This window comes from Zootoca vivipara, chromosome 2, assembly GCF_965207765.1.
Source record: "Zootoca vivipara chromosome 2, rZooViv2.hap1.1, whole genome shotgun sequence".
Classification (NCBI taxonomy): domain Eukaryota; kingdom Metazoa; phylum Chordata; class Lepidosauria; order Squamata; family Lacertidae; genus Zootoca; species Zootoca vivipara.
Window position 1 is genome coordinate 25,752,178 of NC_142584.1, and position 27,577 is coordinate 25,779,754.

General features: G+C 48.5%; 1 protein-coding gene across 9 annotated transcripts in view; it reads left to right on the plus strand.

The window, feature by feature from the left end:
• BAHCC1 (BAH domain and coiled-coil containing 1) overlaps window positions 1-27,577 on the plus strand; it is a 115,099-nt gene that overhangs the window by 50,904 nt on the left and 36,618 nt on the right. For 7 of the 9 annotated variants that reach the window (XR_015948381.1, XM_088662987.1, XM_060271941.2 and 4 more), the window contains exons 3-5: window positions 19,838-20,017; window positions 24,112-24,234; window positions 25,075-26,769. Coding sequence is in view for 8 of the 9 variants with exons in the window: in XM_088662987.1 (XP_088519113.1) it covers window positions 19,838-20,017; window positions 24,112-24,234; window positions 25,075-26,769 (1,998 nt within the window). In the remaining variant the exon portion in view is untranslated. The remainder of the gene's footprint in view (window positions 1-19,837; window positions 20,018-24,111; window positions 24,235-25,074; window positions 26,770-27,577) is intronic. The other 2 variants (XM_088662989.1, XM_088662992.1) reach the window with 1 other exon arrangement.

A 27,577-nucleotide genomic window follows, 5' to 3' on the forward strand; every position in this document is an offset into this window, starting at 1 on the left:
GAAATGAGCCGCTTTCTCTTATGCTGTTGTTCCTCTACCCCCACCCTCAGATGAACAGCCGTTAATTGTGTGTGTGCGCGCTTGCTTGCTTGCTTGTGTGCAATTTCGAATGTAATCTTCCCACCGTTTTATTTGCAGCAATATATCTCTGGATTAGATCACTGGTCTTAACAGTAAATTGAGCTGGTGGCACCTTCATTTAGTTCTTCTTCTTCCTTCTCTTCTTCCTCCTCCTTCTCCCCCCCCCTCAATCTCTCTCTCTCACACACACATACACACACAGGACTTATGTGATGTGGGTGGGTGGGGGCAAGACTTGTGAGCATCTATAATAGAAATAGAAACCTGACTGGCGTCTTCATGAGTCAGCACAATATAGCATTAGGTTTTGACTTGGGAAAAGTTGCATTCAAATGTGTATACCAGTGTTTCCCAACCTCTGGTCTCCAGCTGTTTTTGGACTACAGTTCCCATCACCCCTGACCACTGGTCTTGCTAGCTAGGGATGATGGGAGCTGTAGTCCAAAACCAGCAGGAGACCAAAGGTTGGGAAACACTGGTGTATACAACCTTAAAAACACACACATACACACAACATCTTGAGGATAGCGCACTGCTCTGAGTGAAGCGAAACCAGTTGCATCCCTAAATCTAAGCAAGACGGACTTCTGTGCTGTCTTGAGTTGGCTCTGTTCACCTGGCACAGAATTTCTACAGTGCAGAGTGCACTACGACTGATTGCACATTCCCTCGTTTTATTCTTTTGAAAATGGGTTTGATGATGCACTTTCCTTGCAAAGCTGCATGCGGTTGCATGAGAGAGACAGGTGACTCAAGAGGCTGCAGTGTCTCAGTCCATTTCTATGCCTGGACCACTAAAATTAGGGTGACATGTGCAGGGTGTGTGTGGAATCAGCACTTATGACCTTGCACAGCTCCCATTCACTTCAGTGGGGTGTGCACAGGAGAACTTTCCCATGGATTTTATCCCGGTTTATTTTCAAGCAGCTTCATTACACCTTTTTTATTCCTCAAAATGCTCTGCAATTCCTTTCTCGCTCTGACTACTTAATGTGCTGCGATTGTAACAGGTACATGTTATAGCTTCACAGTGTGTACCTGCTAAAGCCACAATACTTGGAGCACATGAATGTGTGGTTTTTTTCCTTTTTAAAAAACACACACACACCATGCATACCACAAAACAGGATCTAGAGTGTCAGCAGATGCTTGGGCAATGTATGCCAAGTTTGAGAAAGACGTTCTACATTTCAGACATTTCCATTTTAGCAGAAGTTATTTTCTGTTGAAACGGCCCCTAACTGTAAAGTGTCCAAGCAAGACAGCGACTTGCCCAAGACTGCGCAAAAATGCTAGAATTTGAACCAGGATCTCTCCCAGCCACTGTGCTGGCCCTCTGTAAAAAAAATGCCCCCAATTCCTGCAAACTCAGTTGAATTTTGAGCAAGCTGGCCTTGCCTTCTCCCACCATCGCCAGCTAAAATGGTTGTGTTATCTGCCGTAGCTCAGCTCGCTCTAAGCGAAGCCAAGAGACGTCAGGCGTTGGAATTGCAGAGGTTTTGAAAGAACGCCTGTGTTGCATGCATCAAACCTTTACCCAAATAGCAACCTCCCATGCGAGCCAGCTAAGCATCTTGCTGCTGGCTTAAGACTTGCATCCATGATGAAATGCTATGAAAAGCTGAAAGAGCCCTGCGTGCAGTTGCTGTCCTACCCCAGCCTCCTGTATGAGCTTGCACAATGTTCTTTCCTCCTCCCAAGTTTGCCACCTCTTCCCCAATCTTCGCTGCCCATCCATTCCCCCACCCTCCACCCCACAACAGAATTACTCATCCAGGGAACATTGCGTTTGCAAGGGAGGAACCTGCTCTAGGGATTGCTACACTGGCCAGGAGTCGAGACTTTCCTGGCTGCCTGGGTGTCCGCAGAGATGCAGGAGAAGCCATAGCAGCAGTTGGAGTGGAGGCTTCCATATACGGAGGTTCCTGCTAGCGTCTGTTTTTGTTTCCAGGCTTTACAGTGCACTGCGAGCGAGGACAGATGGTTAGAAGTCATACCTATTGCTTAATGAAATGGGAAGTGGTGGAAGAGCTCGTGTAGCCTGGGGGAGGCAGATCTTCGGTGCATCTGGGACTCAAAAGATGAGGTAGAGAGAGGAGAGGGGTATAGGACCTGGTTTACCTTGATAGCCTTTGAAAGAGGCTGCTTCATTGCTTGGCTTTCCAACCTTTGTTTTGCCAACCTGGGCTTGCCAACCTGGCAGAGCTGCTGTGGCATCAGCACCTGAGTAATAGGCAGAAATCCAGGAGCAGGTTTCTTTTCTTCCACCCAACACTGTGCTTTCCTGCAGGGTAAAGGTCCAGGTGCTGGATTTTCAGCCTCTCTTGTGTGTAGTAGAGGCACAATAACTCCCACTTAGCCCACCCACCCCCCAAGCTGGCAACACGGTTTGGTGCTCCTGCTGCTTGAGGGTAGATAGATTTTTTGGTACTCGTCAAAGCACATTGATTTCCTTGCTGGGAAAAATGTGTGGGCATCCGGATAGAGAGAGCCAGCGCCCCAAACCTCATGCCCCACGATTCTCCGTAATTGCAGGCTTCCACATCCGACCGACTCAGGAATAGAACGGAGTGCTCTTCTTGCCCAGGACTGAAATAAGAAAATAGTATTTGCTTTGGGGCAAATGCCATCTAAGGAATTGATCCTCAACCTGCAAAGATGCGTAGCGGGTGACTTTCCACAGCACCATTTCATCTCTGTGACACCTGCTAAATTCCTAATCGCTAGCTGTTTAAAAGCACAGGAGCCCTGCTGGAGAAAATGGTGGCAACCGTAACTCCTATATTTGCAGAAGTGGTGCTGACTCCTACAGGGAAGGAGCATTCCAGACCAGTGTGCATGTATTCTGAATACCTGTGAGCTCTATTGTGCTAATGTGGACCCTTATATTTGACATCCTAAGAAACTTGCAGCGGAATCCTATGTATGAGCACCTGAGAACAAGGTTCTTTGTATTTGGTGTGTTCTGTGTGGCTTACAAATTGCAACCACACCTATATTTTCTTAAAACCAACTCTGTAAGTCTTGTAATTGCTGAGGATTGCTAGTGGATCATGTCTGATGTAAATTGCAGAAACCAAAGGAGCTGCTTGACTTGGATTTCAGCAAGCAAGTGATAAGGATTTAACTCTTTGACACAGCACTCTGTCCCTTTTCCAGAAAGTTACTGTTCGTAATTTCCCTAATCCTGCTGGTCACCTGTTGCCAGTTCCCCCACCCCTTCTTTTTCTCACCCTGGTTTTTTGTTGCAACACAAATTACCAGGTTCTTTGAAAAGGTGAACCTTGGAAGCAGAAACAGCCATCCAATTAAGTTAGCATATTCAGATTGATGCCTCGCATTGCAGAATTTGTGTGTCCTTACTGTAGAACTTTGAATGAAGCCCAAATGCTATCTAAAGGGACCAGGGGACATCAAAAGGGGAGAGAAGAGAAAGCCTGTTTTAAAAGGGGGGGCAGACCACAATGCTTATTACAACACACACACACACACACACACACACCAGTTCTGCTCTGTTTTAAAAGACTGAAACCCCCTGGTGTTACAGTAGGAGCTGCTGGGTCTGGCTCAGCATGCCGCACTTTTGAGCTTAAGGCAGACTTTGCATCCCTTGATGTGGCCAGGAGGAATTTTGAAATGTACACATCGCAGTTCCACACCAACCTGTGGACAGTCTGAAAAGACCCAGTTGAGAGCTTATATCCAATTACAGTTAATAACCTGTAATTCAGGCCAGTTTGAGGCTATTTTTCTCCTATGTTTGCCACTGCCGGCTATTAAGGCTGGGCGTTGATTATGGGCCTCATTCAGACGCCCTCTCTGATGAGATGCGCAGGCTGGGGAGGTGGGGATCAGGCGTTTCAGAGCAGAGAAAAGCCCCAAGTGGGAGAAGGAACGCAAGATACAATTGGGCAGTGCATGTGTTTATATTGCATTCAGGTGCCGTCTCGCTCCGTCATGTGTACACACAGAGGTTCTAGTGGGAATTGTCTGAATTGGGAAGGCAGGATGTTGCCCAGGGAATCTTTATGGTTGGTTGGTTTTGGAAGAGAGGCGATTTTTCACTTGCCCTTGAATGCAGAGGGCTGGCTGCGTTATCTAGAACCGGGCACGGCGCAGCTGGCTGTGCATCTGCCACAGAGAGCCTGGGCATCCTGGCAACGAGCTATGCATAATGTAATTTTTTTTTTTAAGATGGGTTGCTAACAAGAAGGCCAGAGCTATGACTCTATTCACTGCTGTACATGCCCATTTGGGACAGGAGCTCCCAAATACTTTGCTGTACAGTAGAAAGTCAACCGATCTATTTTTATCTTTCTTTGGGATCTGCCTATTAGTTCCAGCTGGTAGCCTGGAAGTGATCCACCTTGTGCCCTATTGTCACTAGCACTGACAAGTGTGTTACTAGTCTGAACCTGGCAACTTTCCACAAAGCCGTTAGCAATCTACCTCTGGGCCATTTTGGGATTTTTTTGTAGGCATATGTGGAATTCAGAGATGCGGGTTCAGATGTCTCAGCATTACCTCATATTTGATCATGTGGGCAGTTTAACTGCCTTTCTTTGGCACCTGCTATCACCCTTCCAATGTTTCATTATTATTATTTTAAACAGAGTTTTGTTATTTAGGTGAGCTTTTTGCTTTTGGGGGGGTCTGTATTCTATTTGTTTGGGGGTACGTATGTTTTACGTGTCCTGCCTATTTCATGGGAGTTATGAGCATTGTCAGATTTTCTTCCGGCCCCCGGGCCTTAGTTTGGGGACCCTGGGCAAGACCATCAACCAGTCAAAATTTTACTAGCTGAACTCCCATGTTCTTATCAGATGTATACATAATGGCTTAGACATTTTCTATGACGCAGGCAATATCCCCCCCCCCCCCCGTGTGTGTGTTTCTTATAGCTTCCCATAATGTCTATACAGATTCCACATATGCTCAGAGACACTGGCTCCTTCAGGTCGTTTTAAAGCGTGCACACACACACACACCCCTGAAGCTGGTTGCGTTCACAAAGAAAAAGGAAATATCTTTTAAATAAGCTCAGAGGCACTCAACCCGAAGGGAAGGGCCATAATTTTTGAAAACAAAAGCCAACAACCGTACATACAGACCTTGTGGCATTACTTTGCGGAAAACGGTATTTGGGCTGTGCAGCGCATTGGATATCGTGCTGGCTTCTGGGTTTGTGTGGTGGTGCTGGTCGTTGTTGTTTTCACACTTTCCCCCAGATCCTTCTTGATTCAAGGAGGGGCGCAAACCCAGGCCTTTCCCATTCCCAGAATTTCCGCAAATCCAAAGAATTGAGCAACGGAAGCCCTGGAGCCAAGTTTTTGCCTCCCTCGCCCTCACTGGCACAAACCCTTAACTGCTAGTCCCTGACTCATGTTGTGGTTTGCCTTCGCGGCCAAGGAGCTTGTTTCAAGAGAAATGAGCTCCTGATTGGGCTGAGCATAGGAATGGGCCTAGCAGTCCCTGCTACTGACTCATTAAGATTCCCTTGGGCAAGGTCCCCTCCCTTGTTCCAGGCCTTCCCTTCCTTTGCTTCTCCAAAGAGATGAAGAGGAAATGAATTTCTATGTGCAAAAAGCTGAGAAACTCCACACCAGGCATCCCCAAACTTCAGCCCTCCAGATGTTTTGGACTACAATCCCCATCATCCCTGACCACTGGTCCTGTTAGCTAGGGAGCTTTGGCCAAAACATCTGGAGGGCCGCAGTTTGGGATGCCTGCTCCACACGGAATGAACTTTCTTCAGCTGCAGACCCTCTGAGCGTCCCTATTTTCCAGGGATAGTCCCAGATTCACAGAAGCCAACCTGGTTTCTGATTTAATCCTGGAATGTTCCTTAGGGTGTCCCCATTTTCATCAAAGAAATGTTGGAGGGTATGGAGCTATTCAACCCCCCCCCCCAAAGCCATCGGGCAGCAGCCCTGTATAGGGAAGTTTTTAAATGTTTAATGTCTGGTTATGTTTTCAGATCTGTCGGAAGCTGCCCAGAGTGGCTGGGGCAACCCAGTCAGGTGGGCAGGGTATAAATAGCAGAATTATTATTATTAAATAGGCTGTCCCTGTTTTCATTGAAGAAATGTTGGGAAGGGTATGCAGTTGATGGTTTGGTAGCCAGTGGGGGTGGGGGCAGTCAGTTTCCCATCAGCCACATTGTTGGGTTTTTTATTTTTTAAAAAAAAGGTTAGCAAGGTTATGTCTTCCTGCTTCACAGTGCCTTACACATATTGAGGGCAGTGCGTTGAGGACCCTTGAATGCACCAAAGGCAAATTTATGATACTTTTCTGGTTGTGCATGACATGCCCTCTCTGTGTTTCTGGGTTGGTGCTTCTTCAGTCCTCAGCGTTACATTTCTGTTGTTTCGCACCATGCATTTGAATGCAGCCTCCCTATCCTTACATTCTGCACACTGGTGTGATTATGGTTGACTGTGCTCCTGGTTTTGCATTCATGGGCATGCTTTTGGGTAGGCAGCGTTTGTTTGCTGTGCAGATTACACAGCAGGAAATATGTGTGTTTGCATCACTTCTTCGAGACAGGAAATGTGCACTGAATAATTTGTGAAGCGCTTAATTTGAGCTGGGTTATATAACGGCTTGGCCCCGTAATCAAATTTCCACGTCGGGGCTTAGAATTAAATTGTGAAATAACCGTGTAACTGAACATGTGCAGAGTGCCTGTGAGATGTAAAGAAAATGAGGACGGGTCTGGGGTTAATGGAAAATACTTGCATCGCTCGGAGCATATAACTTCCGGCAAGAATTGAAGCTCAGCATCTCCTGTCTCGGAAGTACTACATTTGTGTATGTATGAGGAGAGGTTGGTTTTCGCGTTCTTCCTCTGAGTTTGGATCGACTAGGCATGAATCTGCTTCTCGAAGTTCTGTGTTGACTTCTGTTTTTAAAGTTGGAATGTCTCTGGCTTCAGCTCTTGGTGTGCGCTAAGATGGCGGCTGTTCCGTTTGCAATGGAGCCCGGAGCTGGAGGTTATTTTTGAGCCAGTCCTAGCTGCTGAACCTTTTCCCAGCAGAGGTGGTTTGGGCCAGGCCTCTCCCACAGAACTTGGCCTCCTTTTCCAGCCACTGAAACCTGACTGGGAGCTGCACAGATGTTTGTCTGAGTATTTCCCGCACAGCCCCTAGAGGCTGGGGCTGGGTGAGGCCCTCCCCAGCGCGCAGCTCTTCTGGGGAAGTCAAGCTGAGCGCAGTGACCTGTGTCCTGGGCTCAGCTACAACTTTCCAACCACCAGAGAATAGCCTGTTCCCTTTTCTGTAATGGCTCCTGAACCTGAAACTAGGAGTGGGAAAACCCCCACTCAGCTGCTTGAGTTCGCTCACTTGAGTTAATCATGAAACACACACAAGATAGCACACACACAAGATAGCTTAGTTGGGTAGGGCGTGGTGCTGATAATGGCAAGGTTGCAGGGTCAATCCCTGAATGGGACAGCTGCATATTCCTGCATTGAAAGGGGGTTGGGCTAGATCAGGCATCCCCAAACTGCAGCCCTCCAGGTGTTTTGACCTACAACTCCCATGATCCCTAGCTAACAGGACCAGTGGTCAGGGATGGTGGGAATTGTAGTCCAAAACATCTGGAGGGCCGAAGTTTGGGGATGCCTGGGCTAGATGATCCACGGGGTCCCTTCCAACTATGAGCCTATGGGAAAAAAGAGTTGGGCTTCCTCACTTCTGGCCATATTGTCCTTGTTTCCACTCCTCAGATTTGTTCTGTTCAGACACCTCAGTCCACTGGGCACCCAGCCACCCCTCTCTCTCTCACACCCCGCAAACCCATTTTGCTTCTGCCTCACTTGTAGGCTTCCCCCATACAGTATTGCCATTTCATGTCCAAGTCAGGGCCTGTCTGCTTTGTATAACCTCATATAGTTCTGTCACGTCTCTCAGGATCAATCTATAGCAGGCATCCCCAAACTCGGCCCTCTAGATGTTTTGGGACTACAACTCCCATCATCCCTAGCTAACAGGACCAGTGGTCAGGGATGATGGGAATTGTAGTTCCAAAACATCTGGAGGGCTGAGTTTGGGGATACCTGATCCATAGTTTCAGTGCCTGTTGCATTTCAGCCCGGCTCAAGTGGCTATTGAAATCTAGCTGGACAATTATAGTCCTTATCATTTATATAGAGCTTTTGACTGTGGAATGCTCTTGGGAACCTGCCATTTTTCATCTGTGTGTTTTGGTCTTAATTGCATTCTGAGCATCCAACTTTGGCAAAGGAAGTACATAGGGGCGCCATTACTTTTTCAAGCTAAATATACCAACCAACTATCCCTTCCTTCCTACTGGTGTTTGGTTAGGTGAGAGACATACAAGTTGCACTGGATTTGTATATCTATATCCATAGATACTGTATATGGATGCACACGAATGCATTTGCAGCACAAAAAATGCAATTTTTTTTCTCGATCTGGAATCCATCATGCAGCCATCTCCAACATGTTGCTTCCAAACTAGATTGATTCCAGATCCTGCCATCCACAAAGGTGGGTGTGGTTACTTAATACAATTTTGAAAACCCTTCCCTTGATTAGGTTAGCCATGCTTTCCCCTCCCTGCATGTGCCCCAGGTGAATGAAGAAGGAAGGGGTGATTGCAATCTTTAGTATATACTCACCAAATAGCATCACTGGCTACATCCATTTTCATCTGTTTTCAAATGGACACAATGCAGGGAAATGCAGAATAAATGTGCAATGAGCTATTATTTTCAGAATGGAAGCAGTTTCTCAAATAGCGCTTTTCGGGGCAAGAAATATGCAATAGATCTTGATTGTGTGTAGACTGTAAAAACAAAACAAAAACCAGGTATTCACTTTCCATTGATTCTAGTATAAAGTATTGTGCGTACGTATCCTATGTATTTGTGTGTGCATATACCCTAAGTATATGCTGTGTACTGTGAAGTATATCTTTATGGATGAACTGCTGCTTTGTCTGAAATAATCAATTGCATTTATCCACGGAGGGCATAAATGCTCAGCTTTTAATGTCATCTTCTGCTAAAATGGTTGTTCTGTAACTCAAAAGCTGGGACCAGTGAAAGATACAGTATACATTATCTATTACCCATTTTCATTTGGCAGTACCTTTGCCAAGTGTTGTTAAAAGGAAAGTGAACAAGGAGTTGTCAGCTCAAACTATGAGAGTGTGAGCCCAACTCTTATGGGGCGGGAGGGGGGGGTAGGAGTTTGTTGCTGGTTCAATTATTCTAGATTCTAGAATAAATTCCAGCAACCCCCCCCCCCCAAAAAAACCCCTCACAAACATATTGAGTGTGTGAGCCACAGATGTCTGAGATTCAAGCATGGTTAGGCTGGGGCGGGTGGGCGGGTTGGGAGAGATATGTCCCACCACTGCTTTTAAACTCTAAAATTACTTTACAATTCAGAACAATGAGGAAGCTGCACATCGAATCAAGGAGACCCACAGAAAACAGGAGATGTGGGCTGGCTGAGTCACAGAAGGCTTGTCAGGTAGAGAAATGAGAGGCTAAGACGGATGGGTTTGGAGCTGTACATTGCCGTGCAGCAACAGGGCAGGAATGAATGGGTGCTGTTTGCTGCAACAATGGCAATCAAGGCAGCTGCCTTTGTAAGCCAGGGCAGCTCTGCGGAGAATGTGTGTGTCATGCGCTGTTTGAATTGATGCTTCCAGGGCTGATAGAGTTGCCTCAGTAACATGGGGTAAGTGGGGACAACCTGGGCTTATCCCCCCCCCCCCCGGCTCCCGTCCCATTCACTTAATGATCTGGCCACAGCGGTGGGGTCCCTTCCCCGAAGCCCAAATAAAGCTGCCAAACGAGAGTTTCAAAATAAAAAACACTGTGGAGCAATGATGTCTTGAAATGTGGACTTGAAATGTGGTTGGAGGTTATTTTGGGCAGTAGAGGGGATGTTTGGGATGATCTGGAGAATGGGGCATTGCCTCGAAGAACAAGGGGCAGCTGCAGTATCCAGCAGCTCTCAGTGGCCAATTAGATAACTTCATCCAAGCCTCAGTGCAAATTAGCCTCTGCCCTTTCGCACACAATGCAGAAGCTGAGCTGTTTGGGGAGGAGAGAGTTTGGAGCTCAGAGCCCAGGACATCCCAAATATCACACACATTCTCACAGAAAAGTCACGCAGGCCTCCCACTCTCATCTAGTCTGTCATCGTCTCTCACCAACCTCCATGTTCTTTTTTCACGCTGGATATAAGATGGCAGACAGGCTGTGGATGGACCGAGGGGCACCGGCTCAAGACATGTGCGGGGCAAGGAGTGCATGGCTTTGGGGCAGAAAGGGGTGTTGCGGATTCCTGCCATGGAAAGACTAGGAGCCCTGGGCTTCTCTTGAGGGAGGCAGTGGGGGCGGGGGGGGGCGCCTAGCGACATCTGGAAGGTTTTAAGTGGGAGGCGACGATGGGATGAAATCCAGGGCTGGAAATAACAGCCACCTTTTGGGTCAGAGTTAGTGCAGCTATGAATGATGGGAAAGGAGCCCAGCCCCGAGGGAGCAGCAAATGATAGCTCAGACTGAGGGGTGGACTGTAAAGCCTTGGAAGAAGGGATGCTGTAGCCCTGGCTGGGTATCCCACTAGTGCCCAGTCTGGAGCTGATTGCTTTGTTTAAATATGATTCACTGGTGGCTCCACTGATTCACATCGGGAGATCCTTAGGTGCGGCTAGCAGAATGTATCCATTACAAAGCAGCTGAACAGGCTTGGTACCAGCCTTGATGAGCCCTTCAGCCAGACTTTTCAGAGCATTATTATCTAGCTCCAAGGAAAGCCTCCCTCCTTTGGCCTAGCTTACAGAGCAGGGCTTGTTGCCTCAAACACCTTGTATTTAGGGAGAGGCGCTGTTGCTCCCTTGGCACAAGTGAAATTAAGCACGCCGCTGATTCCAAACAATGCCTCCTCTAGCTGGCACATTTTCCCAGTGGGCTGGCCACAGTTTGGCCAGAGGACAGGCGCTGTTCTTGGTGCCATCCTGCTGGCTGTACACTTCTCTCTCTCGTGCACTTTTCTTGAGTCGTAATGTCTAGAATCTCCAGGGTCACAAAACCTTGCAACAGTTTGTCCCTGCCCTGGACCAGAAACCACAAACACACCTCTCTGTGATCTTGAATTCCCAAAGGTGATTGGATTGGGCACCTTCTTCCAGCCTTTGCAAGTTGAAAGTGTCCACATGCATGTTGAAATCGGGCATCCGTGTTGGAGCTCCTGATCCTTCCAAACGAAGGCTGGACTTCCTCGTCCACAGCTGCCCTGAGTACCACATACCCACTGTCATCCAACTACTTTTCAGCAGCGCATCTTCTGCCCTTGTTGTGTGTTGTGAGGTCCCCACAACATTCTCCCGCCCTGGAGATTGGCACAACAGTTGAGGAAATCCCTATTCAGAAAAGGAGATGAAGAGAGTGGCTGCTTGTCCCACAGTTTTGGGCTTCTGAAAGTTGGCTTTCGGCTAAGCTGTTGTTGATTGCTGTTTTATATGAACATTTTTTGGTCCTGGTCTGCTTCTGCATGCGAAGTTCCTGTGTTTGACCAGGACCTGTCTTTGCTCTTATTTTAGTGTCAGGGCTCAGCTCTGGCATATGGGAAGCAAATATGAGAGTGAGTCCAGTGGGTGGTTTGGGAACAATAGGTACTGCAACATTCTGAAGCAAATGAGTAAACCTGATTTGTAGTCTGGATGAGACACCACTGGAAGCCTCATGTAATAGTAGGGCACACACAATACATTATAAGAACATCAGAAAAGCCTTGCAGACCCATCTAGTCAGCCCACAGTGGCTCGCAAGCAGGTTTTGAGTGCAACAACACTCTTCCCATCTTGTTTTCTGGCAGTAGAAGCAGAACATAGCAATTGTGGCTAGTAGCCTCTGACAGACTTAACCCTCCATGGATTAAGTCTTGTGAAGCTCCAAGCTGGTAACCATTACATACAGTAAATAACTAAAGGAAGGAATGAGTGCCACTGAATTTGTGCAAAATGGTTTTTCCTCTTCATTAAAAAAAAAAGAGCGCAAGCAACCAATAGCCATACATCTGTGGTTGGAGTTGCAAACTGGCTGTAAGACTCAAGACTTCTTTCTTTAGAAACATGAACACTTTCCCCTTCCTTGTCTCTTTACTCTGACATCATGAATGAATTTATGGTAATTCTTGCCCAGTGGTGAAAGGGGGAAAGTTCCCCCCCCCAAGTGTTGTTTTAAAAGTGGAAATTCCTGTTTCCTGTAACTCAGTTGAAGGGTTGGGGAACCAGCATAGCCTCGTTTTTTCCCCCCAGACAGTGGTGGATGGCGTTCCTCCTGGTCGTAATGGTTTGCTTGCTAAGATACTTGGATTCTGCTTCTATGAGGATTTTATAAGGATTTAGATTATTATTTTTCCTGGTTTCCAGTGGCCAGAGAAGAGTAAAATCCCCTGTAGAGCTCTGGTTTACTGACTAAAACCACAAAGAGTTTGAATCAATGGAAAAACATGGGAAGCAGTTGCTTTCTCAGCCTTTGTTGTGTTACTCAATGAATAATTCCTTTCCTAGACCTGCTTTTGCCTCCTGCATCCACATCTTGTAATGATGTAAAGCAAACTGAATTTCAAGAATTTGGTGGGATTGGACCTGGAATTCTCTTTTATACAGGCAAACTTTACAGTCAACAACTGCATAGGAAACGACCTACTTTGAGGAGACGGATGCTGTGCTCCTTAAAGCATTAAATTACAAAAGCAGGGTAGGGTGGGAGGTGGGGCGACTGAGCCCCAGTGGGCCCAGCAAACAAGACCCACCCCACCTTCCTTGAAACTTTGGAAACTTCTATGCTGAAAACTTGGGAGAACCTCAGCCCCTTGAGCTCCTGCTTGCACATACATAGAAGTACCATTAAGACTGATAACTGATCAGGGAGGGGGGTAGACACCTGGCTTGCTCCAGTGCTTTGAAACAGCAACCTGATCTGCAGAAATCTTCTGCTGTTATCACCCGCTAATCCCTGCAGATCCACAAAATGTTGCTAAAGGCACAGGTGCAGAGCCCAGTAAAATAGTTGGAAGCCCTTCTTCGCCAGCCATGTTGCCAGGTCCCACCAAACCCCAAGAGAGCCTTTGAAAGGCAAATTTATCAGAGCAACTAACTACAGCAAGCCCACAGCTTACGCACATTTAACTTGTGCGCATTCAGCTTTAATCGCTTGACAATTATATTGGGGGGGGGGGGAGAAAGGGGCAACCGTCTTTTGAAAAAAGACTTTGGCAATCCCACCCACCATTGAACCCTTGCACAAATTTTAGGTGTGGATCCCCAGAACCTAAACCCTGTGTAAGTTGCAGGTTTACTGTATGCACCGACAAGTTGTGAATTGCTGGTCGTTTGAATTAATACAGCAGGAAAACAAGGGGACAGCACCAAAACTACAGGTGAGGAAAGGAAGGAGGTGAAGACTCAAAATGATTTAATATAAAAAAACCAATAGGTTTAGGGTGATACTTTTTTCATGTATGAAATAATATATCTTGTCGGCGTCCTTCCTTAGGGTCATTGCGCCCCAGAAGCGAACATCTCCATTCAGTTATGGGTTTCCCCCCTTTCCTTTCCTCTCAATTATTGTATTTTTGGCTCGAAATGACTGGGAGGAGGGAGTTGCCCAGAGATGCGTTCCCAGTTCATGGGATCCAGGGGCTCCAAGCGGAGCGCGAGAGGTTTGGCTAAGGATTTGGCTGTTTGAGGAGTGGGTGGGAAACTGGAGAGGAGTTGATCAGCTGCAGAGTCAGGGGAGCAGACACTGCCAGCAGCTTGTGACTCACAGGCTGGGAAACGCTGGCAGGCGTGAGAGAGCTGAGGCAGGGGGGCTCCGTTCTCAGGGAGACGCAAGCCAAGGCGCTGCTGCACCACGGCTTCTCAGATAGGCTGGGCCTAGAAACAGGAACCGCCTCCCTCCCCGTGCCAGGACCAACTGCTCCTCTCCTCCTTTCCCATTTATCCCGTCTCCTTGGCAGCTCGGCCTGAGAGGGCAACCCTTTTGCCCTGAGATGGCTTCAGAATCTGTGGGGGCTTGGATACATGGTGGGGGTGCGGGTGGGGAAGCTTATTTTCTGCAATGCATCCTGGGTTTGTCTCAGCTGCAGAAAAGCGGGATGGGAAAGGACAGGGAACATCGAAGGGAGAAGTAGCAACCACAGCTGTCGGAAATGGCACCGATTCAGCGGAATGGGGAACTGTGGGACGCAGAATGCTGTGTGGTCTGAGGCTGTGCTGCCAAATGGGTGGAGGTGCTAGGAATGCATGGCCACTGGCTTCCTGATTTGAAATTGTAGCTGCAGATAGGGTTGCTTGTTGAAGGGGGGAGCTGCAGAGCACAAAACTCCAGAGCCGGGCTAATCAGCTGCTCGTTTTAATGCTAGGTGTGTGAAGGGACAACAAGGCGGGGAGGGGAGGAATTTGGCCAGGAGCTTCTACAAGCAGGCTGGTTGTAAGCTAATCAGCAGTTTTTCCTGTAGTCCATGTAAAGTGGGTTTGGGCATGTGCACATGTGCTCCTTGGCCCCAACCACTCTTCTGAGTTCCGAGATTGAGAGAGGTAATTAAACCTGGTACTGATTTCTTGATTTATGGATTGTTCTAGCGGTACTTCTGTGCTAGCTGTTCACTCTGGAATAACCGCATCTTGTTCACTTGCTTTTACAGAGAATCTATATTATAATGTCACCAAATCATTGCCCTCGTGTTTTCTGCCTCTTTCAGACTCTAGAAAAATAATAATCACATTTTGGGGAAAGAGCACTCGCTTAAGGTGTAGATTGTGTTAGCAATACGTATCCTGCTTTTGTTTGTAAAAAGTGTGGTTTCAACGTGTGTTTGTTATTTAAATATTCGTAATAGGCACTTCCTTATGTCAAGGTGGCTGGTAACATGCAAAATGCAATAAAACCAGACCATGAATACCCGTAAAACATAAATATAAAGGCATCAGTAAGTACTGGTTAGCTAAGAAGTGACACTCGTCTTTTAAGGGCCAGCCTAAATAGTACAGTTTTCAGAAGACATCTGAAAGAGAGCAGGGATAGTTCCTGCCAAACGTCTATTGGCAGGCAGTTCCACAGGGCAGAGCGTGCTGCAATGAAGGTTGGGCGCTTATAGTAAAGGCAAAACAAACCTAAGGGGCGTGGAGAAAGATGAGCAGTGGCCACATCAGAGAGTGGGATTCAACTAATGAGTTCCATCAGCAGAAGCCCACACAAGGACTTCGGTTCGGACAATTCCAAGAACAGTTGCAGCTGGCATACTAGCCAGAGCTTGTAAAAAAAGCGCTCTTTGGCCTCTACTGATAGAGGTGGATCAGGGAGAACCCTAGATGCCGTACATCGGGGTGGCCAACTCCCAAAAGACTGCGATCTACTCACAGAGTGAGTGATCTACCCCCTTTTGGGGGGTTCAGGTCAAAGTTGTTGAGCTTTCTTAGGAAAGAGGAAAGCCCATTTTGAGGGGGTTCGGGTCAAAGTTGTTGAGTTTTCTCAGGGAGGAGGTAAAATGTTGAGCTTTTTTTTAAGGGGAGCCACAGTTGTTCATCTTCTTTGGAGGGAGCCAATGATCTACCAGTAGATCATGATCTACCTGTTGGACATGGCTGCTGTACATGATTCTTCCAACCCTATCCAGAACAGGCAATTAACCTATCTCACAGACCTGGGAACCACCCGCCCTCAAGGCCATTTGACAGTGATATCAGGCAGATGAACCTATTGCCATGCACCTTCATCGGCACACCCTCACTCTACCTTTCCTGTCAAATTAAATACTGTAACTGGTATAAGACAAAATCATGTGTTCAGAATCTTCCCTTCTCCACCTGCATCGCTGTGTCACACCTTCTAGGATACATACACACAGGAAAAACTATGCTGCCTCCAAAAGTCTAGAAAATCAATCGCAATTCTGCATGTTAAGTTACTGCAGGATGACAATAGGAGCTACCAGCCAAACTAGAGAGACAAACTGGGCAGGCCCCTATGGTGCCAAATTTCCTTTCTCAACTGGTTTGAATGAACTCTTGTATTCCTAGGGGGGAAGCCTTCAGATCTCCACTGGGTATCTCAGACAGACATAAATACAAAGATGTTGGTGGGAAGAAATGACGGGCATTAAAATTAAGATAAGAAAGTAGTATCCCGATCAGCCCTCAGTCATCTTATGTTATTTAATGCTATTGTTGTTTTACTCAGCATAGCAATGTTGTTGTTGTTGTTTAGTCGTTTAGTCGTGTCCGACTCTTTGTGACCCCATGGACCAGAGCACGCCAGGCACTCCTGTCTTCCACTGCCTCCCGCAGTTTGGTCAAACTCATGTTCGTAGCTTCGAGAACACTGTCCAACCATCTCGTCCTCTGTCATCCCCTTCTCCTAGTGCCCTCCATCTTTCCCAACATCAAGGTCTTTCCCAAGGATTCTTCTCTTCTCATGAGGTGGCCAAAGTATTGGAGCCTCAGCTTCACGATCTGTCCTTCCAGTGAGCACTCAGGGCTGATTTCCTTAAGAATGGATAGGTTTGATAGTAAGGCACAAAATGGTGAGATGAACGTTTTAATTCAACTAGGATAGCCCTTTGGTGGTGATTCCAAGGACTGGGGTGAGGATCTGTTTTTGCTTACACGATCACAGGCGTACTCTGATCTTCCAGTGTGGAATTGGGGGTGGGGGGGTGGGGGTCACAAGTGAGCTGTGTTTCCTCTTCCAGGGTTACTTTATGACATTTAAGGCTGAGCCTGAATAGTAGGGAGATCTGCAACTCCTGCTAGAAAGAGAATTGCTTCTCACTAGTATTTCCTTCCCCGTCCTCCTTCCTGCCTGAACTCTTGTGCCTTCCCACGTTCTGGGCGATTATATATCTGCTGACCTTACAAAGCCCTCTCTACTTACTGACTACATCACCCAGCTGAGCCCTCTGAAAAAAAAATCCACATAACGCCACCTGGAAGAAATAAGAGTTCAATAGTACAGCTTTTAGATATCTGGGGTGCGGTGCGGGGTGTTGGTATGCACAAAACAACAACAAACTTCTCTGCCACTCCCATTCTTTTCCAGTACGGTATTTTAAAATTAGGTGTCACTTAATTATTTTTTTCAAACTCAATAGGAGTTTAGGGATGTTATGGGGCTTGGGCATCCCTTAGGGAAGGAAGCCCGTGGCCCTGTTGGGCAGTTCTGGATCAGGTCTGAGATTCAGAAACTCCCCAGGGATCTCATTAGTGCTCATAGGTTTGTGCTTAGCCTATGGGAGAGTCTAAAGTAATAGGCTTTTAAGGCTCCATCCTGGGCTCTCTCTCTCTCTCTCTCACGCCGACGCCGCCTACTCTGATCTGACCTAGTCTCTTCTCAATGCCATGTCCAGAAAGGGACTTCCCTAGCTAGTGATCAGGCTCCCACCCCCACCCCAGCTGTGGGGAGAGCTGCCTTGGCCCTGCCCTTGTAACCACTTCCCCACACTCATCGCTGAGGCATCCCAGTGGGATTAGCCAGGGAGCGTGGGCAGGCTTAAAGAGAGGAGTACTTCCTGCTTTTTGGCTGGATTCCTCACCAGGCACTCGCCCACGTCAAATACCTAGGGGAAATGACTAAAAGGTCTAGGACCGTTGCCCATAGATAGAGCACAGCACTATTTGCAGGCCTGGCCGGGTCGTTCATGCAGCATTGAGCTGCCATCTTTTCTGGTAAGGTTCCCCCTTCACCTTTGAGCAACTGTTTCACAGGCAGATATTTGGTGGGTGAAGCTTTTCCCATTGATGAATTTGAAACCCGGCCAGAAAACACACACACGCACACACACGAGACATTTTAGTATCTGTAGAGCTGGATAAGCCCTTGTAGTGAGTGCCTGGGAAGCGGGAAAAACAAAGTAGGGGAACAGGCTTACAAACATTCTGCATCGAGGAGTTTCCATTGTTAGCTCAAGTCTTTTGCCCTAGCAGGGGCTGGAGCAGTAGCCCCCCCCCCCCCCGAAAAAGCCAGCCACCTTCAAGAGCTGCTATTACACCTGCATAGCTGTTCTGCCATCTTACAGGCAGATACAGTCATGATCAGTAAATACAAGGAGTCCCAAGTCTCAGCCATGGATTAAGAGTATTTCCTAAATAAACTGTTCTAGAGTCAGTTCTGGCAAGAAATCACAGGCTGGCCTGTGCAATAACACTGTGCATTGTCTAGGTGTGTGAGTAATGTAATGCAGGTGTACATGAAATCATCTGCTCCCTTCCATGAACTGTGTTCCACTACCCTCAGGTGCCTAGCTGATGTGCCAATAGCTGCATTTAAGGTTTGCTACACTGGGGAAGTGTGACCCAGGTGGCGCTGTGGGTTAAACCACAGAGCCTAGAGCTTGCCGATCAGAAGGTCGTCGGTTCGAATCCCCGTGACGGGGTGAGCTCCCGTTGCTCGGTCCCAGCTCCTGCCAACCTAGCAGTTTGAAAGCACGTCAAAGTGCAAGTAGATAAACAGGGACCGCTACAGTGGGAAGGTAAACGGCGTTTCCGTGTGCTGCTCTGGTTCGCCAGAAGCGGCTTCGTCATGCTGGCCACATGACCTGGAAGCTGTACGCCGACTCCCTCGGCCAATAATGCGAGATGAGCACCGCAACCCCAGAGTCGGTCACGACTGGACCTAATGGTCCTTTACCTTTACCTTTACACTGGGGAAGTAGGTTTGGGATGTGTCTCCACAGGTATTGCAAAATGAGGCAGGGTCCTCTTTCCAGTGGTTTGGAGGCCCAGTTGCAATGAACTTGATTGCCTAGGGAGTGATTGACTCAAAATGTAGGAGGAATGCAGTGTTTCACAGGAACTGTGAGCAGGTTTGCACTCTGTACAGTAAGCAATTTTGAATACTTCTTTCTGGAGAACTTGCATCCATCCGGTTCATTTCCCTATGGTTAATTCTCCCTTCCTGGAGACATTCTGGACATGGAAATGGAGCAGCTCAATATGCTGTGTCTGGGTTGTTTTCCTTTGATGGTTCTGCAGGGCTGGTACATTTGCGTAGAAGCTGCTAGTGTTGAGCTGATGTATGAATGCTGACAAGGTCACAGGCTTGTACAGTATACTAAAGGGTTCTGTATATGTGCCAGCTACTACCCAGGTTTCAAGGCCTAGTGACACATTTACCCACAGTCATTTGTTTCCTGATAAGTTTGTAGATGCACAACTATTAGTCGCAATGGATGCTCCCAGCCTTTCCTTTCCTTGCTTGCATGCATCTAGGTACCATGCTCAGGAGATGCATCCATATTCAATGGGGATTCACATCAATACCAACTCCTTCCTCGGAGTAGACAGCAGGCAGATGATATTTGCCCACCAGAGCTTGCCAGATCGAGTGGGAAACTGTGTTTTTGCATCCAGGCACTGCGTGTAAAAGCATGTAGGTGGGCCTTCACATCTGCTGGAAGTGTTTTCTTTCCTCCTCAATCCCAGTTCCTGGGACAAACATTTCAATGAACTAGAATTTTTATTAGATTAGGATGAGCTAGGCCTAAGCAAAAGTATGTACGGTGCTATTGCATAAATGTTGCTTTCAGATTAGTGCTTGGGTATTTTATTTGTAAAGTAGCACACTGTACCATGAGCCTATGGACAGGATGACAAACTGAGAACTAAATAATTGCCACTGTAGAAAGCTTGCTGGTCTTCATGCTGTCCATCCATATGCCGACACTCTTTTCTTTTTCCTCCCTCTCCTCTCTTTTTTTTTGTGTGCATCTAGCAGGAAGTGGGTTGATGGGAAACTCACCTGCCTCGTCTTTTATGGGCAGCTTCCTCAGCAGCAGCTTGGGCTCAGCAGCACCGCCACATCCCACAGGCCCGGCGTCATCCCCATCAGAACCAGCCTTCCGCGGCCCCCACTCCGGCACTTCCCAGATTTGGTTCTCACACTCCCATGAAGGTAAAGGGGTTTGGTGGAATTACTCAACGCTGCCTTGGTGGACTATCCAGAAGCACATGAAAAAAAAGGGGAGCGGCGCTTCTCGATTCCTATAAATCTCTCAGTCCTGCCTGTATTCTATATGTGCACAAAATTAAGTTGCAAATAATAAATCCAAGAGAGCTGGAATTCTGTGCTTTGACTGCTCACATTCTGCTAACGGAATAAATTATGAAAACCAATGCGTACATATAAATGTCCGTAATTCGCATTTCAGTGCTGTCTCTCTATGTAGATGGCATCTTCAAAAATGCTAGTTTTGTGACGGCAGAACAAGATGAATTGGTACAGTGGCATACATGGGAAGTGCGAAAAGAGGGAGAGATAGGCATGCAAGTATATGCATCTTTTGGGATTGTGCAGACTCTTGCATTTGCTGCCCAACCAGCCATATTGTCACAACCAGAAGGACTAGTAAAATGACTTTGAAATAAAAAGAAAAGAAGACCAGTATTTTGGGCCAGGCACCAGGCATCCATAGAATATTTTGTGCGTGCCAAATTGCAGAAGATACATGACCTTGTTTAGGGAGGTCCCAGCATTTGTGGAAGAGAATTGGCCTCATTAATGTTGACTCGAGGTTAATTCCGTATCGTTCCATGCCCCGTTCCTAGGAAGGAGCGGGAATAAAGTGTCCGGAAGGAACATTCTAGCCCAGGGACCAGGCCTATCTACTCACCGTTCCTTGAAGCTCTTGCTGCCTAGTTGTAACTCCTTAAATGACAGTTGGGGAACCTGCCACCTCCTCAAGATGTTGCTGGACTCCAGCTCCCTTCATCCCCAGCCAGCATGGTCATTGGTCAGGGATGATGGGAGCTACATTTAAACAACATCTGGTGGTCCAAAAGTCCCCCGTCCCTTGTTTAAACTGTCCTGTCGTGGAAACCCAGAGGTGGGGCCTTCCCCTTGTATATATGCTGGCAGGGTGTTGGAGAGGAAGAGGGATAAATAAGCAGGAGGGAACAATGGGGGTTGTTTGCATTTTCTCCTCACTAGTGAGCTAGCATTTTCCTTCTTTTTAGCTGTAGGAATTCCCCTAAGATTTCCCAACTGGCCCCTACTCCCTTCCGTTTTTTTTTTAATTGAAAAAAGGAGGAGGAACTTGGGAAATACTTTTAAGAATGTACTTGCTGCAGTGGGGTTCCAAGCTTTGCTGCCCCTCACTCCCACCAAACCACCTCTTATCCTGGCCCCAAAATCCCCAGGCAATGCTCCCAGTCTCCCTCTCCAGTTATTCTGTCCTTCCAGCCTTAGCTTGTTGATGGAAGAAGAAGAAAGTCCCGCCTTTGTGTTTCATGTGTGACCCACAGCCTCCCCCCCAGGGGGGGGGGAAAGAACCTGTGTCCCCCGTTCTGCAGCCTCCTCTGCTCCCAAACCACAGGTCTTCCTTGAACGCCCTCCCTCCTTGCCTCGGTCCCATTCCTGGCCGCCCCAGCCGTGCTGCGATGCTTGTCCCAACTCCAGCTACCCTAGCCCTTCGCAGCGTGCTTTCTTCGCTTCTCCCTCTGTGTCTCCCGCGGTGACTCGCTCTCGCTGATCCCTTCCCCCAACATCCTCCCCTCCGTGCGAGATGCAGAAAGTTCAAGTGTGAGCGGCAAGGTGCTGCTGGCACGGTGCCCTGGCAGCCAGCCCGACTGCTAGTTTGAACGGCTGCCAGCTGGCTTCCGGCATGCCGGGGCTGCTGGGGGGGGGTTGGGGTGCAGGCAATGCTCTCGGCATCATGCTGACGGGCGGCCTGTCCGGGGATGGGGGTGGGGCAGCGGGGTTGAAAGTGCTGGTGTGTGGCTGACTGGGGAGATTAACTTGGGCAGACAGAGAGAGGAATAAAGAGAGAGTTGGCTGCCTCCTCCTCCTAGAGTGGAGTCAAACAGACAACGGCGACGCTCAGACAAGGGTGCAGGTTAGGGTGGGGGCCGTTGGTGGCTTGGCCTGACGTGCTGCACGTAGTGATTGCCACTGCTCGGATCCTAGCCCTGGGAAGCTGTGAGTCACCAACGAAAGGAGTGTGGAAAAACTTTTCCTTGGGACTCGGCTGTGTACAGTGTCTGAGGAGATGTCTATTGGGATTATTATTAGTCTCATTATTATTAGTCATCTCTATAAATTGCAGGCATGTGTGTGTGTGTGTGTGTGTGTGCGCGCGCGCACTCTTAGTAATGCAAAGTCTTTTCCTTTCTAATTTTCAGGACGACAGCCACATACCTATTAATATAGTTCAACATACAAGAAAGAAAGAAAGAAAGTGAAATACTATCTAGCTCAGTGTTTCCCAAAACTCAGGTCACCAGCAGTTTTTGAACTACAATTCCCATCATCCCTGACCATCAGTCCTGCTAGCTTGGGGTGATGGGAGTTGTTGTCCGGAAACAGCTGGAGACCGAAGTTTGGGAAACGCTGGTCTAGCTGAATGCATGCATCTATCACCCCCCCGAATTAATAAAGTAAATGGCACTTTACTTTTTAAGTGATACTTCTAGTTTTCTTCCCTCAAAGCATACAAAAACTTTGTTATTGCGTCCGCCAGTTTAGTCTTACCAATATTAAACACCCATCTTTTGGGCTAATCCTACAAATTGGTTTCCTTACTCTGAATTGTAGCAAGAGGCAGTTTCAGTTTCCAAAGTGCTTATAGTAGCAAGCATTCCTGTATTCTCTCCCAAATCTCTAGTTTGGTTTTAGTTTTGCTTTTTGCTTTTTTAAAATGCACATTGCCGTTCCATCTTCGCAATATTAGTGAGATGTGTCACCCCTGATTGCTCTCATTTTACGGAGGAGGGAGCTGAGGTTAACTTGCACAGAGTTGAGGTATTTATCTGAAGTCACTGCAGGCGAAGTCTCTGGAGGAGCCAGGAACTGGGCCCACGTCCCCCTGAGCATTAACATCCAAAACCCAGAGCTAGTGTTTGTCAAGGCTGCAACTGGCAGTTCACCTTGGTGCCCATCAAAAACGCTTGGCTCTCCCCTGCCTTCCTTCCCAAGTAAAATCCTTAGCTGCAGCATTTGACACCTTGACCCAGACACAGACTGGCAGGAAGCCAGGAGGATACAATCCTAGTAAAGGTTGTAAAGTCAGTGGCTGTGTTTATTTCATGCCTCTATGGTAACTGCTGCACAGGAATGGATTCAGGTGCATATGATAGCTCCAGGTTCTTTAAGATCTGGGCTATTCAAGTTAATATTTAAAGAAGTTTCTAGCCTGCAGAGAGACCCCCCTCAGTGTGGGCCTGAGAGAAGGAGCCGGAGCATGTATTTTCAATCCCTTCAGCAACTCTGCCCATTTGCCCCTGACAGCATATTCACTTACTCATTGCCCGACCCCACCGGCACATTTCCTCCTCTACCAATCCCATTTATCCATTCTCTCTGTTGTTGTTTAGTCGTTTAGTCGTGTCCGACTCTTCGTGACCCCATGGACCATAGCACGCCAGGCACTCCTGTCTTGCACTGCCTCCCGCACTCTATCGGTTCTCAAAGCATTATTATTATTATTATTATTATTATTATTATTATTATTATTAATTATTATTAATTTATTGGTAAAGCTGAAACCGTGATGTGGAATAAATTATTGCAAATAAATGTAGAGGTGCTTGATCTCCATAATTAGTGCTAAGTTTAGTGAAGAATCCAGTGATTCATCAGGATTTTCTTGTGCATATGCTATAGGGTGTTTTCATTCCCCCAAACTGCCTTTGTTTCATGTCATCTCCCTTGCCAAAGTGTCCCTTGGGAGCTTCTTCTGCCAGCCTAGCATCAGAGGAGTTTTCTGCTGTGGTACCAACAATTTTGGACTAACTTTCTATCCACCCCTTGCTGTTTGAAAGCCAGATATTTCTCAACACTGAGCACCGGGTGGTTATGTGTACTGCCTTAATAAAAATCTGTCTTAACAAATGTTTTGAATATCTTTCCCCACCTACCCATCACTGGCAGTCTACTTTTGACATTTATTTACATAGAGACAGATCAGACTTAAGGGCCCAAGCCAGGGACTTGACTACATGACCACTGCGTTGTGATGCCAGCATTTCATTCCTCGCTGCCTCTTGTTTTAGCTCCAGGTTACCCGAGGTTCTCCGGGAGCTTAGCATCCACTTTTCTTCCCATGAGCCACTTGGATCACCATGGAAACAGCAACGTCCTGTATGGCCAGCACCGTTTCTATGAAAGCCAGAAAGGCAAGTGTTGAGTCATGGTTGGGATTTCAGGGAAACATGCAGATACGCCCTTCTAAAGGGGTAGAAGAACCACTACGAAGTCCGGCACCTGATCAAGGCCACACATTTGGGAGGCAGTTGCATGGAGAGGGAAGGGAATAAGGAGTTGGTTTCTCTGCGACTGAAGGGTACCCGAGGCCAATGCCCCCATCCCAGCACAACATCTAGGTGGCCCCAGACCCCCACCGCTTTAATCTCTGCCTTGCAAGTGGCACAATTCCTAAAAGAGAGCTATTACAGCATGCAGGCGGGAGAGGCTAGAACCTTTAGACTTGCTTGGGCAACAAGACATGGTGGATATTATTATTATTATTATTATTATTATTATTATTATTATTATTATACCACCTCCCTATACCCGCAGGTCTCAGGACGGTTCACAACATAAAATCACAATATGAAAACCACAAAACACGGAATAAAAATAAGAACCCAATAAAACCCTCCCCGCCCCAACACATTTTAAAAGCAAAATAAAAAAATTCCTTCAGTAGCACCTTAAAGACCAACTAAGTTTTTATTTTGGTATGAGCTTTCGTGTGCATGCACACTTCATCAGATACACTGAAACAGAAGCGTATCTGAAGAAGTGTGCATGCACACGAAAGCTCATACCAAAATAAAAACTTAGTTGGTCTTTAAGGTGCTACTGTAGGAATTTTTTTATTTTGTTTCGACTCAGACCAACACCTACCTGTAACATTTTAAAAGGGCATTGGATGTCAATCAATATTTGTAGGGGAGGAAGAGATGGGGTATTTGCCTGAGACGCTTCCTAACCACTTTTCCCTATTTCTCCAGACAATTTCTACCTGCGGAACCTACCGGCTCAGCCCACCCTACTGTCAGCCAATCACAACTTCCCCAGCATTGCCCGGGCTGCACCGGGGCACCCCATCGGCTCCTGCAGCCGGGACCGGGAGGCCGGCCACGGGCAAAAGTGCCACAAGGACTATGAGCGCTTTGTGCTGTCCAAGGGGGACAAAGGGGCCAAGGGCGAGGGGAAGGACCGGCTGGCCGAGGAGGAGGCGGCCAAGGAGCGGCACAAGCTGGTGATGCCCATGACGCCCGAGGGAAACTGCAAGGAAGGGGCTCCCCAGCGGGGCTCCTGCGACAACCGCCCCAAGCACCTGCCCTCCTGCCTGCTGAGCTCCAAGGTGCTGAATGGCGACTCGGGCAAAGCCGTGCTGCCCAGCTGCGGCGGGGGCATCCTGCCACGCCACGCAGGAGCCCAGAGCCGCTGTGCCAAGGACCTCGGCCACCACGAGCCCCCCCAGTCCTACAGCGAGTGCCTGGAGCGGCGTCAGATGCTGCACCACTCGGTTTCCTACACCGTCCCGTCAAGCCTGCCCACCGGGCCCCCAGCCTTGAGCACGACCGCGGGCAGTTTCCCCTGCCTGCAGCTCCACTCCAGCCCCGACGGGATGTGCCCCCTGCAGGATAAGGCCGGCCGGGAGCTGCGGATCAGCGGAGCCACCTTTGTGCCTTCCGTAGGCCACTTGGCTGACAAGAGCCGCTCCTTCCAGGTGCCCTCCGAGCCCTGCGAGGGGAAGGAGCGTCCCCACGACATGGGCCCTGAGCACCCACCCCCTTACGGGAACCACCCCTTTTCTCACCTCAAGGTGGAGGGCAAAGCCGAGCGGCGGCTGGACTGGCCGCAGAATTCCAACGCGGCCCGCCTCAAAGGCCTGGAGTACCTGAACAGCACGGGCTCCGACGGCCATTTTGGGAGCTTAACCCACCAGCCTAAAGGCGGGCACTTTGAGATGGTGCCCCCTCAGGACTGCGCGCGGCCTAGCCCTCAGGAGACGCTGTGCAAACTCAGCCAGTCCTGCTGCACTTTAGACAAGGCCCCCAAGGAGCCGCCAACGCACGGCAGCCAGAAAGTGGCCCGCATCCGCCACCAACAGCACTTGCAGACGGAGATGGAGCAGGCTGGGGCCCATGCGGAGTCCAAGCGCAAGTCCATGGAGCTCAGCTCTCTGGGCTACAACGGGCCGCACCTGCCGCCGTGGTCGGTGCAGGGCCAGGGCCCTCCTCCTTTGCCCATGGTGGAAGAGAGGAAAAGCTCCTACCTGGACCCTTTCAGCAGCAGCCTCCAGCAGGCTGCGCTCATGACTCAGGGCTCGGTGCTCACCCAGGAAATGCAGGCGCCGCCCGACGACGTGTCGGCCATGAAGAACCTGCTGAAGTACAGCAACCAAGCACTTATCGTGGGGCAGAAAGCTCCTTTCGTGGGACTAGGCAGCATCAAGGGCAGCTGCGCCCACCAGGACGGGGGCAAGTTCCTGGGCAACAAGGGCCAGCAGGAGATGGAGCGCCCGGACTGCGCCCGCAGCAGGGAACACGAGCTGGGACATGGGGATGGCGAAGTGCGCCAGCCTCCCGTGGGCATCGCCGTAGCTGTGGCTCGCCAGAAGGATACGCTTAGCCGGCCCGAACCGGCCTACGGCTCCAGCTCCAGTCGGCAGAGCAGGGCTGCCATGGGGCTCAAAGGTAAGGGGGGGCAACTGCAACAAAGTCCTTGTTTGGGGGACAGAGCCACTGGCCCCTCCCCAACATTACTCTGCCTCTGACGTCTACAAACCTGCATCGCAGATGCCTACATGCATATAACCACTAAACTAGGGCTCCCCAGCCTTTTGGGGTTGATGGGCACATTTGCAAACTCTGGTCAGCAATACTCACATGCCCATGTGTGCAATCACAGCCCAGCAAACACCACACCCTGTTCTTTGGGTCTCGGTAGAATGCTTCTTTCAAACCTATTTTCAGTGGGGGGGGAACCCTGTGGGTGCATGCACTCCCTCAGGCAGCACCTTGGGGGATCCTGAGCAGTTGGGAATGCACACCCGTTCAGTTCCCTGGCATAGACAACTGCACTCCCCAGCATGTAGGCCCTACATGGATCTGGGTCGGTTAACTGGGAGAGATGCAACGCCATTGGCTTCCCAACTTGCGCCATTCCCGGACTTGCCACCCACACACTACTATTCCTGATTTGGCTGCTAAGTTCTTGGAATTCCATTGTCTACCCATCTGCATTTGATTTATCTCAAACACAGGATTTTCTGATAAGCAGTCTAGTGAGATTCCTATCTGTTTAATTTTTTACATTCGGTCTATAACGCAACCGGAACTGAAACGTTGCAGCTACACTTTTGTGACCAGAAGTCTTTGGTTAGTTTTGAGGCGTAGGGCAGCATAGGGACACAATTTGGTATGCCAGATTTTTATTGAAGGAAAACTGATTTTGAAGTCTTTGCGTGGCCTGATTGAAGGCATTTATCCAAACTGGGATCCC